The following is a 15,063-nucleotide window of genomic DNA, read 5'->3' on the forward strand; positions in this document are numbered from 1 at the left end:
CAGGGGCTTCCCTACGTACGGCCGGTCGTCCTCCTGCTCTCTACTTTGAAAAAAAAACCAAGTAAGAGCTCCTGTTAGCGCTGCGCAAAACTGTGAGGAAAGACGTACGTGTTGTTAAATCAAAAACCCGTTAAAAGAGACTTGATCATAGTAATATTGATGAAGGCATTTTGGTGGACAAATAACACCGGAAATTGCAGCTTTACATGAAATATAAGATGATATTCGATAAAGAATCTGGCTTATTTATGGCCACAGATCATGTGACATAATCAGCCTTATTGACAGTGAAACAAAACAAAAAATGAAATGTACATTTTGACCCAAAACTGTAAACTGTAAAAAGAACTTACTTTGAAGTGGAGGCATTCGGAGGAGGAGGAGGAGGAGGAGGAGGAGGACCGACGGCTGCAGGAGCGGCCAAGACAGGTGGTGCGAAATGGTCGTCTTCGACCATGTACAACATCTGTCCATTCCTACACAGGTAAAGAGAGTCAGGTAGGGAAATAGAAAGAGTGTGTGTGAGCACTCTTGTGCATGTTTTGAGCATGTTACTTACAGCACTCCAATAAAACGCAGCTTCTGGCCTTCGCGGAGCCTCACCACCGGCAAATCGTTATTCTGGAGAGACAAACACACACACACACACACACACACACACACACACACACACACACACACAACCGGACCCGTTTGGAGTAAAATCCACCTTTTGTATTTCTTCATATTTAGATGTGCTTTTTGGGCTTCAAAGCATCCGCACAAATAACCACAAACCCTAGGGGATGGATGTTGCTGTTATTTCTTAATGAATAAATAGTTTTTTGGGAAAACAGACCAATGTCAGAAAGGTCCTATCATCTAGTCACTTGGCTTTGAGGAATTCCAGTCAGTTTTGATGTTTTTGCTGAATCTTGCTATTCAGTTTTATTATAAGGTGTACTACGGAAATCCTGACACACACAGTTATTTCTAAACATGTTCATATCCCAGCAAAGAAACAACAACTTCACCCTCTGTTTAAATAGTTGTAAATTGCAAAATGTGTTCAGAGTGTGTAGTTAATTAACCAGTCTTACTGGAGGAGGAGGAGGAGGAGGAGGAGGAGGAGGAGGGCGAAGACGAGGAGGAGGAGGAGGAGGAGGGCGAAGACGAGGACGAGGAGGAGGAGGAGGAGGAGGAGGAGGGCGAAGACGAGGAGGAGGAGGAGGAGGAGGAGGAGGAGGAGGGCGAAGACGAGGACGAGGAGGACGAGGACGAGGACGGCGGCTGCAGCAGCGGACGTTACGCCGTCTCGAGACGACATAAACGGCAAGTACTGTGGAGAGAGAGGGAATGTTAACCAGCCATAACACACACACTCAATATCATAAACCAACTCATGTTACATGCATGTAACCACACAATCTTTACTGTTAACTCACACGGAACACAATACTGGATATCTACTTTTTCAGACCTGTGATCACTTGTGTGTGTATATATACATATATATATATACACACAACTACTCCTCAAGACACCTGTCCCTCATCTATTCTTAGTGTCTTACCTGTCCCTGGCTGGATGAACCTGCCTGACTACAAGGGTAATCTGGCTGCCTGATGCAGGCACGTGCACAGACATTTTGGGGGGCAGGTGCTCAAGCAAAAAAAAGGGCACCCATCGCCAAAATTATACATGAAATTAAAATAATGATAAATAAATAAATAACACAGTCGGATATTTTCAACGTATATATTTATTTTTGTTAACGCAACCAATACTAACTCAAATTATCAAATTGAATAAATAAATGAATAATAGGCAAAAACAAGGCCAGACAAAAACAAAGACAAAACAAAGATGGGCTGATGGCTACAATTTCGCTGGTAAAGGTTCATTCATTCAAGGCCATATTGTATAACCAAATAATATGTTAAATAATTAAAAAAATATTCTAACTTAAAACTCTGCTCTGAATAAATTAAAGGATCTTCACAGGAGCATCCTCCTTGGTGCCATCTCTTGGAAGATTTTTATTACTTCACTGTGATTTATTTCAATGTCTTGCTCAATGGCAAGCAGGAGAAGGTCGGAGAGTCTTTCTTCCCCACAGAGACTCCTGAGCCTGGTCTTTATTATCTTCAGTTTTGAAAAGGATCTTTCCACTGAAGCTGTTGTCACTGGCAGTGTTGCATAGATCCTCACCATCTTCACAAATGTTGGAAAGATGAGCTGGCCAGTGTTCTCTTCAACAATGGCAAGGATTTCTTGCAGGTTCTTCGAGGGAAAGATGGAGTGGAACACCTTTAGCTCTGTCTTCAGCTGGTCCTCATTTTCCTCATAGAAGTCACAAAGAACATGGACAGCTTCCTCTGCCTCTGGGTTTGGGGTGCTTGTCCAGTTGGCACACACTGTTAGAGAGTGGAAGGACCGTATGATTGTACCAGTTGGACTTCCAGTGATGCTCCCATGGAATCTCCTGTTGAGCTCTGCAGTCAGGGTATCAATAAATGTGTAGTACACATTCGACCTGTAGTATGACTCCACAGAGTCAATCTCATCACTCACTTGCGATGCAGTTGTGCTGTGTTGGAAACGCACTGGCACTTTCCGTTTCCTCTCCTGACCAGGCACAACAGTAGGTAAAGGAATGTTGAGAGCCTCTGCCTTCTCTGATGCACCTTGAAATATCTCGGCAAACTTCTCCTCAGACCTCAATGCTTGTATTGTGTGAATTACACCATCAATTAGGTTGTAGGCTGTGGAGTGGTCCAGGCTTTCTTCTTGCAGAGCATTTGATGCAAGAGCAGTGACTTCAAATGCTGGGGTGGTGATTTCCATGCAGAGAATGAATGCGAAGTTAATCGCATTTTTGTACATTTTTGCATCCCCTAGGGCCAGGTCAGGTGGATGTCTTTCGCAGATCTCATTGAGGAGCATCATTATAGCTTCCAGATTTCTCTGAAGGGCCTTCAGTGCTTGCTCCCTGCAAGCCCAACGGGTATCTGACAGCCTCTTCAGCTCCACAATGTGTCCCTCTGGATGCAGTGATTGCTGCAATCTAACTAAAGCAGCATGGCGTTTTGAGGAGCCACTGCAAAAGGCATACAGCTTCTCCACGAGGCTGAAGAAGGTCACAAAGTGCTTATTAGATTTGGAGGCGTCAACCAGGACCAAGTTTAGGCAGTGTGATTTGCAGTGCACATAGAGGGCCTTCTCATTGAGTGTGCGTATTCTGGCTTGAAGGCCTTTGTACATGCCACTCATGTTGGCTGCTCCATCGTAGCCCTGGCCATACATATTTTTGAGCGTAGGTACCCAGTGCTGTGATCAGGTCATTTTGGCTTCTGTTTGACAGCATTGATACCTGGGGCCTTTTCTTGGTGACTTTCACTCTTTCAAGATTTTCTGTATGCACCTTCAGCACACTGTCATAGCGGGAAAAAAGATGAACGAGTTCCAGAAAGTTACCACGGTTGTGACTTGAGTTACTTTCATTATCACCTCGAAATGCTAGCCCCTGCCTTGCGAGATACACTGCCAGATCTATTAACCTGGTCAGTATCTCTCTGTTTGTTTGCCTCTCTCGCTCTCTGGCTTCCACTCCCTTTACATCTGATACTTCAAATGAAGTCTGGAGTGCCTTTTGTTTGTAATGGGTCCACCTCACCATGCTTGTCATGTGGACCTCTGTGACAGAGTGCACTCTAAAAAGCCCAACTTCAAATTTGTTGTACTAACACCTTTTTTAAAGTTGAGTCAACAAATCCCTTTGGAAAAAGTTGAGCTAACTCAAAATGTCAACTTTACTAATAAGGAGTGCAGTCCACTGAAACTTTTAAGTCGAGAAAACTCAGCATAGTGGTTTGGGCATCTGCTGAGGTAACTAAGGCCACTGTGCATGGGTAGATTTTAGTAAATATATACATGTACATATATGTATGTATGTGTGTATATATATATATATATACTATAATTATATATTTTAAATAATAAAATAAAATAAATAAAACATTATTTTCTTTAGCCCCTGTTAAGATACCATTATGTTTAAATACCTTATTTGTTTAGATTTGATTTGATTGACATTTACTTTTTATACCTAAATCTTATATGTGTAAGAATGTTCATGATCTGCTGAATGTCTGTTGACAATGTTCAATAAAGTTCAATCAAGAAAAAAAAAAAAAACCAACCGCCACAAATTCAGGAGAAGAAGAAGAAGAAGCAGCACCAGTAGCAGCAGAAGAAGAAGAAGAAGAGAGGGAAAAAAACGTCACTGCGCTACACCAGTGCCTTCGGTTAGAGATAACGTTAGCAAGTCCACGCTGGTCCACGTCAGCTCAAGTGTTGCTGCAGCATGCTGTCTACCTTGATCACAAATTAACAAGGTAAGGCTGTGTATGTTCTGGAGTGTGTTTGCTAACGGGCTGGTCAGCGAACATGTTCTTTTTTTAATGCAAAAGTTAACATTAAGAAGTTTACAATGTGACGGACCCCACCCTATTTTTCACGTGTTCATAATGTCATGTGTAATTTAACGATAATGACCCGCGGCTTGCGGTTTTGCATGGTCGAGTGAATTTGCACATATTAAAGTTAACGTCTGTACTAGCTAAAGCTACTACGTTGTATGCACGTGCACAATGTTATAGCGCCGTATGCTAACGTTACATTGGTTGGTTTCTGTTAGCTAGCTGACATGTTGCTGCAAAGTGCTTCGCCGTTCGTTAGTGTTGGTGGCGTTGAAACACGAGGGCTTTAGCATGCTAGTTTAAGTTACTCGCGCGCGTGTACCATTGAGGTGCACTCGATACCTTCCAGGTAATGAAGTAGGCATAAAGCAACACGCCGTTCTTTTGTGCACCCAATTTATTTGTGTTACTCGTAAGACTCCTTGACCTATGCTTTTCCTTCCCTGATGATACAAAACAAATATGCATGAATACACATTTAAAAATACTCAGCAAAAGGGGGGATGAAGGTTCTGTTGCTTTTCGTGGTCACCCCCTTCCTTCCATCACTCATAGTATTGTTTGTCATTATGATAAAACCATTTTAATGACTTGCTCCTTTACACACTTAAGGTAAACATAGTTAGAGGTTAGTGGAATCATCTTTTACATTCTCAGTTCTCAGTGTACATTTAATAAATCATGGCAAACTGCTTTTCTGTTTTAGTAAAAAATGTACCATTACTCCTTGGCAATAAATATTTCCCATCTTTGAGCAACTTTGAAAATAAGGGGATGTGAAGCTGTTAGGTTTGCATGGAGTTTTGACAACTATGCACATTGTTAACATGTTCTTATCTTTCCTTCATAGGATTTGGATGCAAGTTTTTCCACCCCAGTCAAGATGTCCTCTGAAAGCATTACAGACATTACCAGGCGTGACTCTAACCACTCCCGTGCCTGTATACAGCCTGCACCTGAACTTTCAAGACAACTGGTGCGTTAAAATCCCACCTTTCAAGAGTACATAAACAGTCTGGTAAACCTAAAGTGCAGGTCACATTTTGTTGTGAATTGTGTGACTGTAAGGTCCTCTGTGCTCCAGAAAAATGCATAGGCCATCTCAGGGCTCATTTGAAGCAGCATGTGACTGTTGTCTATTCAAAAACTGTGAATTTACAAGTAATGTCCTTCAGTAGTCATGTAAGCCGGTAACAAATCCGGTAAGTACAAATCTTACAGTGTTAATTATTTTAGATAATCTGTAATATCTCCAACAACTCCAACTGATCTACCAGAAGCAGATGAAGAATTGCCTGCAGAGTGCAATGATCCACAGGCTACTGTTGGTTGTTCTGAAATAGAAAGCAGCATGTATCTAATGCCTTTGGACAATTGTACAATTGAACATAAACTTGCATCATTGTTTCTTTACATGCAAACTGTTTTGTGCAGAGTTCTACAGAATTACTCGAGTGGACCTGAAGAAGATCTTCCTGTCATCATTGGATGCACACTCATCGCAGCTTATTAAGCTGTACAGATCACGCCGCGGAACATTGGAAAGGACATGAGGATCCTTCTAGACACCTTTGATGAACAGGTAATCAATAAGTAGGAAGTGCATGTGGTATAGCAGGGGTCCTCAATTAGATTTGAACTGGGACCAAAAACTGGGGGACAGACGAGGGACATTTTCACAATTATTTAGTCCGACACAAGACATCAATTATGAAACTATGCAAACCATAACATTGGAGCAGAGCATTTACCATCAGATCACCCTTTAATATTCCAGTTTGTCTTACAAAATAAATATGAATACACGTTAATGTTCACAGGTGTATTGTATTGTTTGACTTAATTGACATTTCAAATTGGTGATTTCGGAGATGAAAAGCAAGAGAGCGTTACTGTGTTTTCACCCTTAAGCTGTGTCCAAAAACATGATGCCCATATATACAGTGGTAAAATATAGGTTAATTTAGTTAGTGAATACAGCCAACCTGAAATGCATGCGACAATGCTGGAAGCAGTTTGCCAAATGCCTTTGTCTTCTATAGTTTGCATTGAATTTTTTGAATTTTAATTATTATGAATATATACATTTTTAATCTTCATTTTGTATCTTTCAGACAACTGATGTGCTTGCCCACAGAAACTCTACAGCTCTATGGGGTCTACCGTTCTTTGATGGCGAAGCCGGACGGCTTTCTGAAGAAATATCTGGTAAGACTAATGTGTCAATGTCATTTAGGTTGCACATTGAGCAAGAAAACACGAATGCAAACTTTCATCAAACCCTCATTTCTACTTCACTGTTACTTTGTTATTCCACCTAAATAGTTTAATAAGTGTAACTTTACAGTTTTTAACATTTCATTTCATGTGATATCGTCAATACTGGCAATATTACTGTAGCATCAAGGTTACATGTGAGTGTGGTGCCTGCATCACATGCATTTTGTAACAGCAATTCTCCTTCAAATTTACTGGTAACATTTATAATTCCAAGCCCAAATTAGTCATGGGTTTTGAGACCTCGTATACAGTGCATTCAGAAAGTATTTAGACCTGTTGAAGATTTGTCTGACTTAAAAATGATGCATGTACATATTTGAGTGTTTTTAATTGTAAAGTCATTCTCTGTCAGTGCATTTTCAAAGTCAAAATACCTTTTTGGTTAGCTAATCTTTTTAAGAAAATAAAACTAAAAAAGTCCCTACACAACATTAGCACCCTTTGCTGCTACATGTCTTTAGAGTAAGAATCTGGCAGATTTGGAGTGATTTTGTCCATTGTTTTATGGCAGATTTGCTCCAGTTCCTTCAGGTTTTTGTCACTTATTGAATCGAAGGAAGCCTGTACAGTGAGCAAATGTTTCCCTGTATTCTGCTCTATCTATTTATTTATTTATTTAATGACAAGACACGACATTCAGAGTATGAATATTTAAATATTAAAATACTATAATACAAATGTGTAGGGGTGAATATGGTATGAAAGTGGTATATTTTTGTTTTTAAAATCTGCAGAAAATTTACCAACCAAAAATGTATTTTGACTTTTCAAATGTATTGTTACAGAATGGGAACGAAAAAAAAGAGAATTTTAAAGAGGGGGTGAATATTTATGAAAGTCTCTCTATGCTTGTTTTTCTTTAAAATACAGACCCGGAGGAATTTTGCGTCAAGGGAGTTGAACTTGGAATATTCAGTTGTTGAAGATGGCGTTGGGGTGGTCCGCTCAAGTCCAACAACAATAAGCATCGCCCTGGTTATTGAGGAACGGATTGTCCTGGAGGATGTATGCGACTTCCCAACCGCATTTGCCCTTTTGTTTGGGCTCATCCAGGCTCTTAACCTGGACTATCCGAAGGACTTACGGTACACATTTTTTAAGTAATTCAAAAGGTGTTCATGAACCTTGGTACCCAGTGCTCTACCCGGGTTCAGGCCTTAAAGAACAGTTTGCTGAAGTAGCCTGCCATATCTAAACCACGCCTATGGTCTTGACTGGATTTTCATGAGGGACTGAAATGTCACCAACTTGACCAAATGCCGATGGTATGAGTTGACCAAATTGGTCAACACCCTTAAGTGTTAGATGTTTAACAAGTTTATTATTTGTATATACTTTGTATATTACAGCTGAACTATCCACTGCTGGTCCTGCGCTTTAGGTGTATTATAATTTTAGTTTATTGTTGTTACTGCCACATAGCGCCATGCAGACACATATTTGCATTTCTTTTTGTTTTGACTGAGTATTAGGACGGAACTTTAGTCTGTGTCTTTGGGTTTAAAATGGCATGAAGTAGAGATTATAAGGATGTTGACCCCCTGCTGTCTACTATTCAAGTGTTGAAATTGAAAGACAATATTGTTTTGCAAGCAAATAACTTATTGTTATTAAACATTTTGTGTTTTACGATGTTTTTCTTTTCTTTAACGGTGTACATTTCCAATTAATTAAAAATGAAGGCTGTATAGAAAGAAAAGTTGAGTATACTTAAAAAGGTTAAGCAACCAGCTGCAAAGGCTTTTTTGAGTATACTCAACTAAGTTGTGTCAACTTAAAAAGGTTAAGCAACCAGCTGCAAAGGCTTTTTTGAGTATGCTCAACTAAGTTGTGTCAACTTAGGATAAGAAGTTAACTCAAAGTGCTATTTTAAGTTTCTCAAACTTATTACTATTCAGACCTACTTATGTACTTAAGTTAACATAACTTAAAATATTGAGTTTGATCCTCACGTCTACTCATGTACTTAAGTAAAGAACACTTGAAATATCAAGTTTGAGAAACTTAAAATAGCACTTTGAGTTAACTTCTTATCCTAAGTTGACACAACTTAGTTGAGCATACTCAAAAAAGCCTTTGCAGCTGGTTGCTTAACCTTTTTAAGTATACTCAACTTTTTTTTTTTTAGAGTGTGCTGCTTAATTTTTTCAAGAGCAGTATTCCATTTTCTGATCCCATTTCTCCATTCCTTTCTGCTTTTATATCTATCTTCAGGTAGAAAAAGCCGACAACTGAAACAATGCATTGAATCAGCACTTGGGGAATACTCCAGCCACACATTTCCAGAAAACCAATGCTTTTGGAATGACCGCCCCTCAGCATTTTTGGGAAAAAACATTTCTGGTTGACAGGGCCCTACACTGCAGCACATAGCAATGTAACTCTCATTGCACCTGATGTGAAATGCTTCAACATGGGACGGATCTGTAGGATATGGCATGGTGGCTATTTTTGAAATTGCATTCTCACTTTCATCAACAGCTCTTTCCTCCATATGCCCTTGCTGTGATGTAAAGGGAGCTGCGGTCACTTCACCCTCTTCTTCACTCATCTCCTCAGGCAAAACTGTTTCTGTTGCTGCCCCTGAACATAACTCAGTCCTACACTCTGTCTGTCCTTCCTCATCTGTGGTGGGCTCATCTGGACCAGGTAGGGTTTCTGATTCTCCCTCATTTGTTTTAATAGTTGATGGCCTGATCCAAGATAAAAGAGAGCTGCTACCCTGAGCTGCTTGCTGCTTTTCCCTGTCCTTCTACTTTTCCCTGTCCTTCTACTGTTGGTTTACAAAGCACTGAATGGTTTAGGGCCAAAATACATCTCTGATCTGCTGCTACCTTACGAACCATCCCGACCCCTCAGGTCGTCTGGGACCGGTCTACTTTCTGTTCCCAGAGTCAGAACTAAACATGGAGAAGCAGCGTTCAGTTTTTCTGCTCCACATATCTGGAACAAAGTCCCAGAAAGCTGCAGGTCTGCTGAGACCCTCAGCTCATTTAAATCAAGATTGAAGACTTTTCTGTTTGCTGCTGCCTTTAATTGAACCACATTCAATTAATATATTAATCAATTTCCTGCATTTCTGCATTTTATTACTGTATTTTATTTCTTACACTGTTCTTAATTGCTGTTAAATCTCCTTTTCTTTTGCCTTATGTTTTGATGCTTTTAATGGTTTTAAAAGGACTGCACAATATATCGCCATTTCCTCCGGGGCCGAGTTCGTGCAAGGCGTACACTATAAAACGCAGATCGGCAGAGATCTTTTCCAGACGTGGTTTGTGTGCGAGTAATTGCAGAATTGCGGCAGTGTATGGTTGATTGCGTACAGCGTAATGTCTCAGGGAGACATCGATTATTGTTTCAATGTATGTTTTAAATCTCCTTTACTTTTTACTACTGAATTTTATTTCTTACACAGTTTCTTTAATTGTTTTTAAATCTCCTTTTCTTTTGCCTTATGTTTTGATGCTTTTAATGGTTTTATGTGAAGCACTTTGAATTACCTTGTTGTTGAAATGTGCTATACAAATAAACTTGCCTTGCCTTCTGTTTTTGTAGTCTCTTTTCTTGGCATTATGCTGCAATTTTTTTTAAATGACATAAATCAATGTTGTGCATAATAATCAAGACATTACATATCTCTCTAAAGCTGACAACACAGTACACACCCATGTTTTTACTGTTTTCTGACAGTTGAAGCATAAGCAGCATTACACTAATAATAGCCTATAGCCTACCACAATACCTCACCAGACTGTCATGTAGCTCAACTTAAGACCTACCTTTCTTTTTAATAATTAAAATAATTAATGTCTACCTGCCTCTCTCCCCTCTCTCTTCATTAAACATGACAAACGTCAGTAAACAACTGGGCAAGGCTTTTAAATCATGGATTTCGTGAGGGTTTTTTTGTTTGTTTTTTAGCAAACGTCGGACCAGTTGCGACGTAATGTTTTCAGCGGCGCTAATTGTTGTTGTTAATTTATCACCAAACAACGTCGGGGTATTGCACTGTCATTACCTGTCTGTCTGATGCTCCGGGTCAGAGAAGAAGTTGGCTTCAGCCGTTTAGCCTGACGCTCAGCACTGCACGCGCAGTAGGCAGTAAGTGAAGGAGGAGGAGGGAGGGGCGCGTGGGAGGCTTGTGGGCGCCGCGGTGCATGTCGGGGCGAAATTCTCACAAGAACTCAAATAAATGCCCCGTCAGATATCGAAACACATTTGGGGGGAATTGATGACAGAAAAAGTAATTTTTATTTTATTATATTTATAAAAAATTGGGCACCAGCAGAAAGGGCACTTTTCTCATCCAGGGCAAAAGGGCAGGTGCTTGAGCACCACTAGGGGTCTATCTGTGCACGTGCCTGCTAAATGGGACATTTTGTTCATCCTCCTCTTTCCAAATTATTATTTTTTGACTCTGGAACTGTGTACTGTAACAGAAGTACCATTATCTCCGCCTCATCATTCCACTACTCAACACAGGACACCTCCACTCCATCCTGTCCCCGCCCATTGTTTCATGAGAGTCACCAGATCCCGGGGTTTTGTTGAGGTTTGTCTCTTTGCTGCTAGATGATTGAAGTACAACTCTCAGCTTTATACGTACCTGTTTAAAAGACAATTCCAGACAATTCAACGAAGCACTCGTGTCGACTATCGCCTATAAAAAGTGCTTTGGCAGAATCTTTATTTTTAGTCCTCATTTTTATTAAATATGTTTTACTGTAACTGTTGACTGTTTTTTTTTGTGTTTGTGTAAAAGTGTGAGATGAATGCCATTTCAGTTTAACTTCTGATCTGAGGCTTTGGTTGAACTGGGTCGTGTGATGTGACAAAATGTGAGGAGACGTTATTCCATAAATTGTCCACAAGACGGTGCTAGAGTCTTTATAATTCAACCTCCTCACACTTAATTTAATAATTCAATCATTAATACGATATTTAGACGCAACAGTTTGTGCTGTCGAGGAATGATTATTCTTATCTATTTGAGAATTGGCTTCAAAAACGGTTGGGCCGGCTTGGCAGTTACTTAAACCAAACGAGCTGTATCACTTTTGTTTTTGATACTATTGCTTTTAGGATGTTTACTATCATTGTAGACTGTTCCTGTTGTTTCTATGTTAGTTTCAACAAGGACACTTTTTCAACAAGATGCTGCACCGTTTCTAATATCATACTGAGATAAAACAGCTGAACACATACTTTGGAATAAAGTCTTTGGAGCATGACCTGTTAAATAAGGTGAAATGAGAACTTTTTTTAATTCAGAGAGGGTTGTTGATACCAGATGTTAGTGAATCCATTTCTGAAACGACTGTGTTTGGTCTTGCATTCACACTGGAACTTGTTTGGATCTATTTTCTTCAAAATATGTTTTCTTTGGAATCTTTACGAGAAGAACAATACAAGCACAAATGGTTTACAGGCTGGTTGTTCTTATTTCTTGATGGACAAATTCTACACATTTAAGTGGTTATATTTAGTATATTGTCCGGCCCCTCTCGTATTTACAATGAAGCTTCTGGTAGACATAGTTTTCCATAATGCTCAGGATCTGAAAACAGTGCTTTCTTTTTTTTTTGTATATGTTCGTTAATTAATATATATTTATTCTGCCTTTGCTCTGTTTTATGATTATTTGACTGTATATTTTTGCATTGTATTGCCTCGGCCATACCTTCTGCTTTGTACTCCCAAGTTAATTCAACGAATACATAAAATCAAATTCAGTGTCTCATTGTTTCCATTCACTTCTAAGTAACTCATGGTGTATGTTGATCATTACAATGGCTCATCATGTATTGTAGCCGAATATTATTCGAAAGCAATGGCGAGATCGATCGAAACAAATTAAAACTGAATGGTCGGTTGTTATGTGAGAAATGGGAAACCTGCTGGTCCCAGATCAGTGCCGGTCATTTAGGGGAGGAGATATTTGGGAGGAGGGAGGGGGGGGGGGGGGACTTGCAGCAGGTCTCCAGTCATTCTGAGACAGAAGGCAGAGGAGAAGCCTGAGGACGTGTTGCGTTTCCCGCATCCTTGTCCCGCACTGAGAGGCGAGCACCGTCATGGGCAAACGGAGCCCCGGGGCCACTTCACTGTCAGCGCTCTCACGTGCCCGAGTACGCGACCTCTGGTGTCCTAAATGAGCAGGGACGGCAGTGATGGAGACTCCATTCGCGGACGAAACGTTTTTTTGACACACTATGAAGGCAGAAGGTCCAGCATCTGAGGGTCTCTGTGCGCCGCGCTGAGAGCCATGGATCACTTTTCCCGGAGAAAGCGGGTCGGTCTGCTGAAACCCCTGCTGAGTCTGTCTCTCGTCTTTGCCTCTTTCCTCATGATCCACAAACTGAAGCTGGCAGAGAAGGACGGGATGGGGGTCAAGCATGCGAGGGACGCCGGTTGGTGCGGCCCCAAGTGTTTTCCCCTCCAGAAGGGAGCCATTAAAAACAGTTTGGGGAGTTCGGACTCTCCGGTGGTTGGTTACGCATTGGACGCGCTGCGGGTCTCCAACGGGACCCCGGCTACCTGGGACGCGCAGGTTCTCAACTGCAGCGAGGACGCGTCGGTGAGGACCAAGGACTGGTTCCGGCGCTTGGACCCGAGGTTCCACCAGTTCGTCCTGCACAGACACTGTAGATACTTCCCCATGCTCATCAACCACCCGGAGAAATGCGCCGACGGAGAGGTGCACCTCCTCGTGGTGGTCAAGTCCGTGATCGAGCAGCACGACCGGCGGGAGGCGGTGCGCAAAACTTGGGGACACGAGCACACGGTGGATGGGAAGATAATCAAAACGTTGTTTCTTTTGGGAAGCCCGACGACCGGAAAAGACACCAAGAACCTCCAGAAACTGATCGAGTACGAGGACATGATCTACGGGGACATCCTCCAGTGGGACTTCATGGACACCTTCTTCAACCTGACCCTGAAAGAGGTCAACTTCCTCAAATGGTTCAACATCTACTGCTCCAGCGTGCGGTTCATATTCAAAGGAGACGATGACGTGTTTGTGAACACGCGCAACCTGCTGCAGCTCATCGGCTTCAAAGTGGAGGAGCGCAAGGACGCCGACTTGTTCGTGGGGGACACCATCTCCAAAGCGATCCCGATCCGGAACCGGCAGAGCAAGTACTACATCCCCAAAGAGCTGTACGACAAGCCGTATCCCCCGTACGCTGGGGGTGGGGGGTTTCTGATGTCCTCCCAGCTGGCCAGGAGGCTCTTCGTGGTCTCGGAGGACCTGGAGCTGTACCCCATCGACGACGTGTTTTTGGGGATGTGCCTGCAGAAGCTTCGGCTGGCCCCAGAGATACACCCGGGCTTCAGGACCTTCGGCATCACCAGACGCAAGGTGAGCCCCATGAACAGCGAGCCCTGCTTTTACCGAAACCTCATCGTGGTGCACAAACTGAGCGCGCAGGAGCTGCTCCGGATGTGGAGCGTGGTGCACAACAAGGACCTGGTCTGCGCCCAGCGGATGTCCATATGACTGATCAGCGTATATAATGTAATGGCCATGTAAACTAAACTATAGACATCAAAGCGGAACAGAATACACAGAAGACTTGTGATCATACATGATCTTTACGCATCGGTCCTGTAGCTAAGGGAAGCAACAACTATCATCAAATCATATGTATTGTCTGTGTTAAATTCAAAAGGCTGCATACTCGTCTGAGCAGGTTGGGTTTTCATCCACTTGTCCTACTTCGATTTTTTTTCCCCCATTATATGAAACCACTACCACACAACTCCACAGTGCGCACAGGACTCTTGGTGGCATTTCAGGTTGTGCTTTCATCATCACTCTTGTCATCTCAGTCCGAGATCCAATGTAGATGTCGAGACGTGGTTGTAAAGGTTTTAGTGCGTGTTTGTGCAGGCACGAATAAGACTGGACTTGTTACATCCAGGTGTTCCTCTGAAACAGCACATTTTTATTGTCCATATCTTGATTTCAGGATTTCAATGTGACTGTCAGAGTGAACTGTATGGACTCACGGAACACATCATGGAATGAACAGTTGCATTCATAGTTGATTTTTTGTTTCTTGTAGGGTGCTGAAATTGTACAAAATGAAATGATTTAATTGTTTTAAGTTAATATATTGCAAGTGTCGATTCACGTGTGTACGATTTGCAGAGGGAGGCCATAAAAAAACCCAAAGACGCTGACGGGGCTGTAATACTGCAGATTTATGTGTGATCATGTCAATAAAAGTGGAGCTATCGGTCAACTTTGTAAAGGCAGAATATTACTGTTGCAGCATTTGATTCGTGTCGATGTGTGAACTGCTGGAGAGAGATTTGC

At 41.7% G+C, this 15,063-nt stretch overlaps 1 protein-coding gene and 1 long non-coding RNA gene across 2 annotated transcripts; both read left to right on the forward strand.

Moving 5' to 3' along the window:
• Positions 1 to 4,251: 4,251 nt before the first annotated feature.
• Positions 4,252 to 8,363, forward strand: LOC306780882. Its single transcript, XR_013772170.1, has 5 exons — positions 4,252 to 4,376; positions 5,311 to 5,436; positions 5,895 to 6,042; positions 6,575 to 6,668; positions 7,611 to 8,363. It is a non-coding gene; the product is annotated as an uncharacterized lncRNA (long non-coding RNA).
• Positions 8,364 to 12,757: 4,394 nt separating this feature from the next.
• Positions 12,758 to 14,954, forward strand: b3gnt7l (UDP-GlcNAc:betaGal beta-1,3-N-acetylglucosaminyltransferase 7, like). The gene has a single exon (XM_079274317.1). The coding sequence runs from the start codon at positions 13,006 to 13,008 to the stop codon at positions 14,239 to 14,241; it is 1,236 nt and encodes a 411-aa protein (XP_079130443.1). The 5' UTR covers positions 12,758 to 13,005; the 3' UTR covers positions 14,242 to 14,954.
• Positions 14,955 to 15,063: the final 109 nt, after the last annotated feature.

The sequence above is a fragment of the Melanostigma gelatinosum genome (assembly GCF_949748355.1).
Source record: "Melanostigma gelatinosum genome assembly, chromosome: 8".
NCBI classification, from domain to species: Eukaryota; Metazoa; Chordata; class Actinopteri; order Perciformes; family Zoarcidae; genus Melanostigma; species Melanostigma gelatinosum.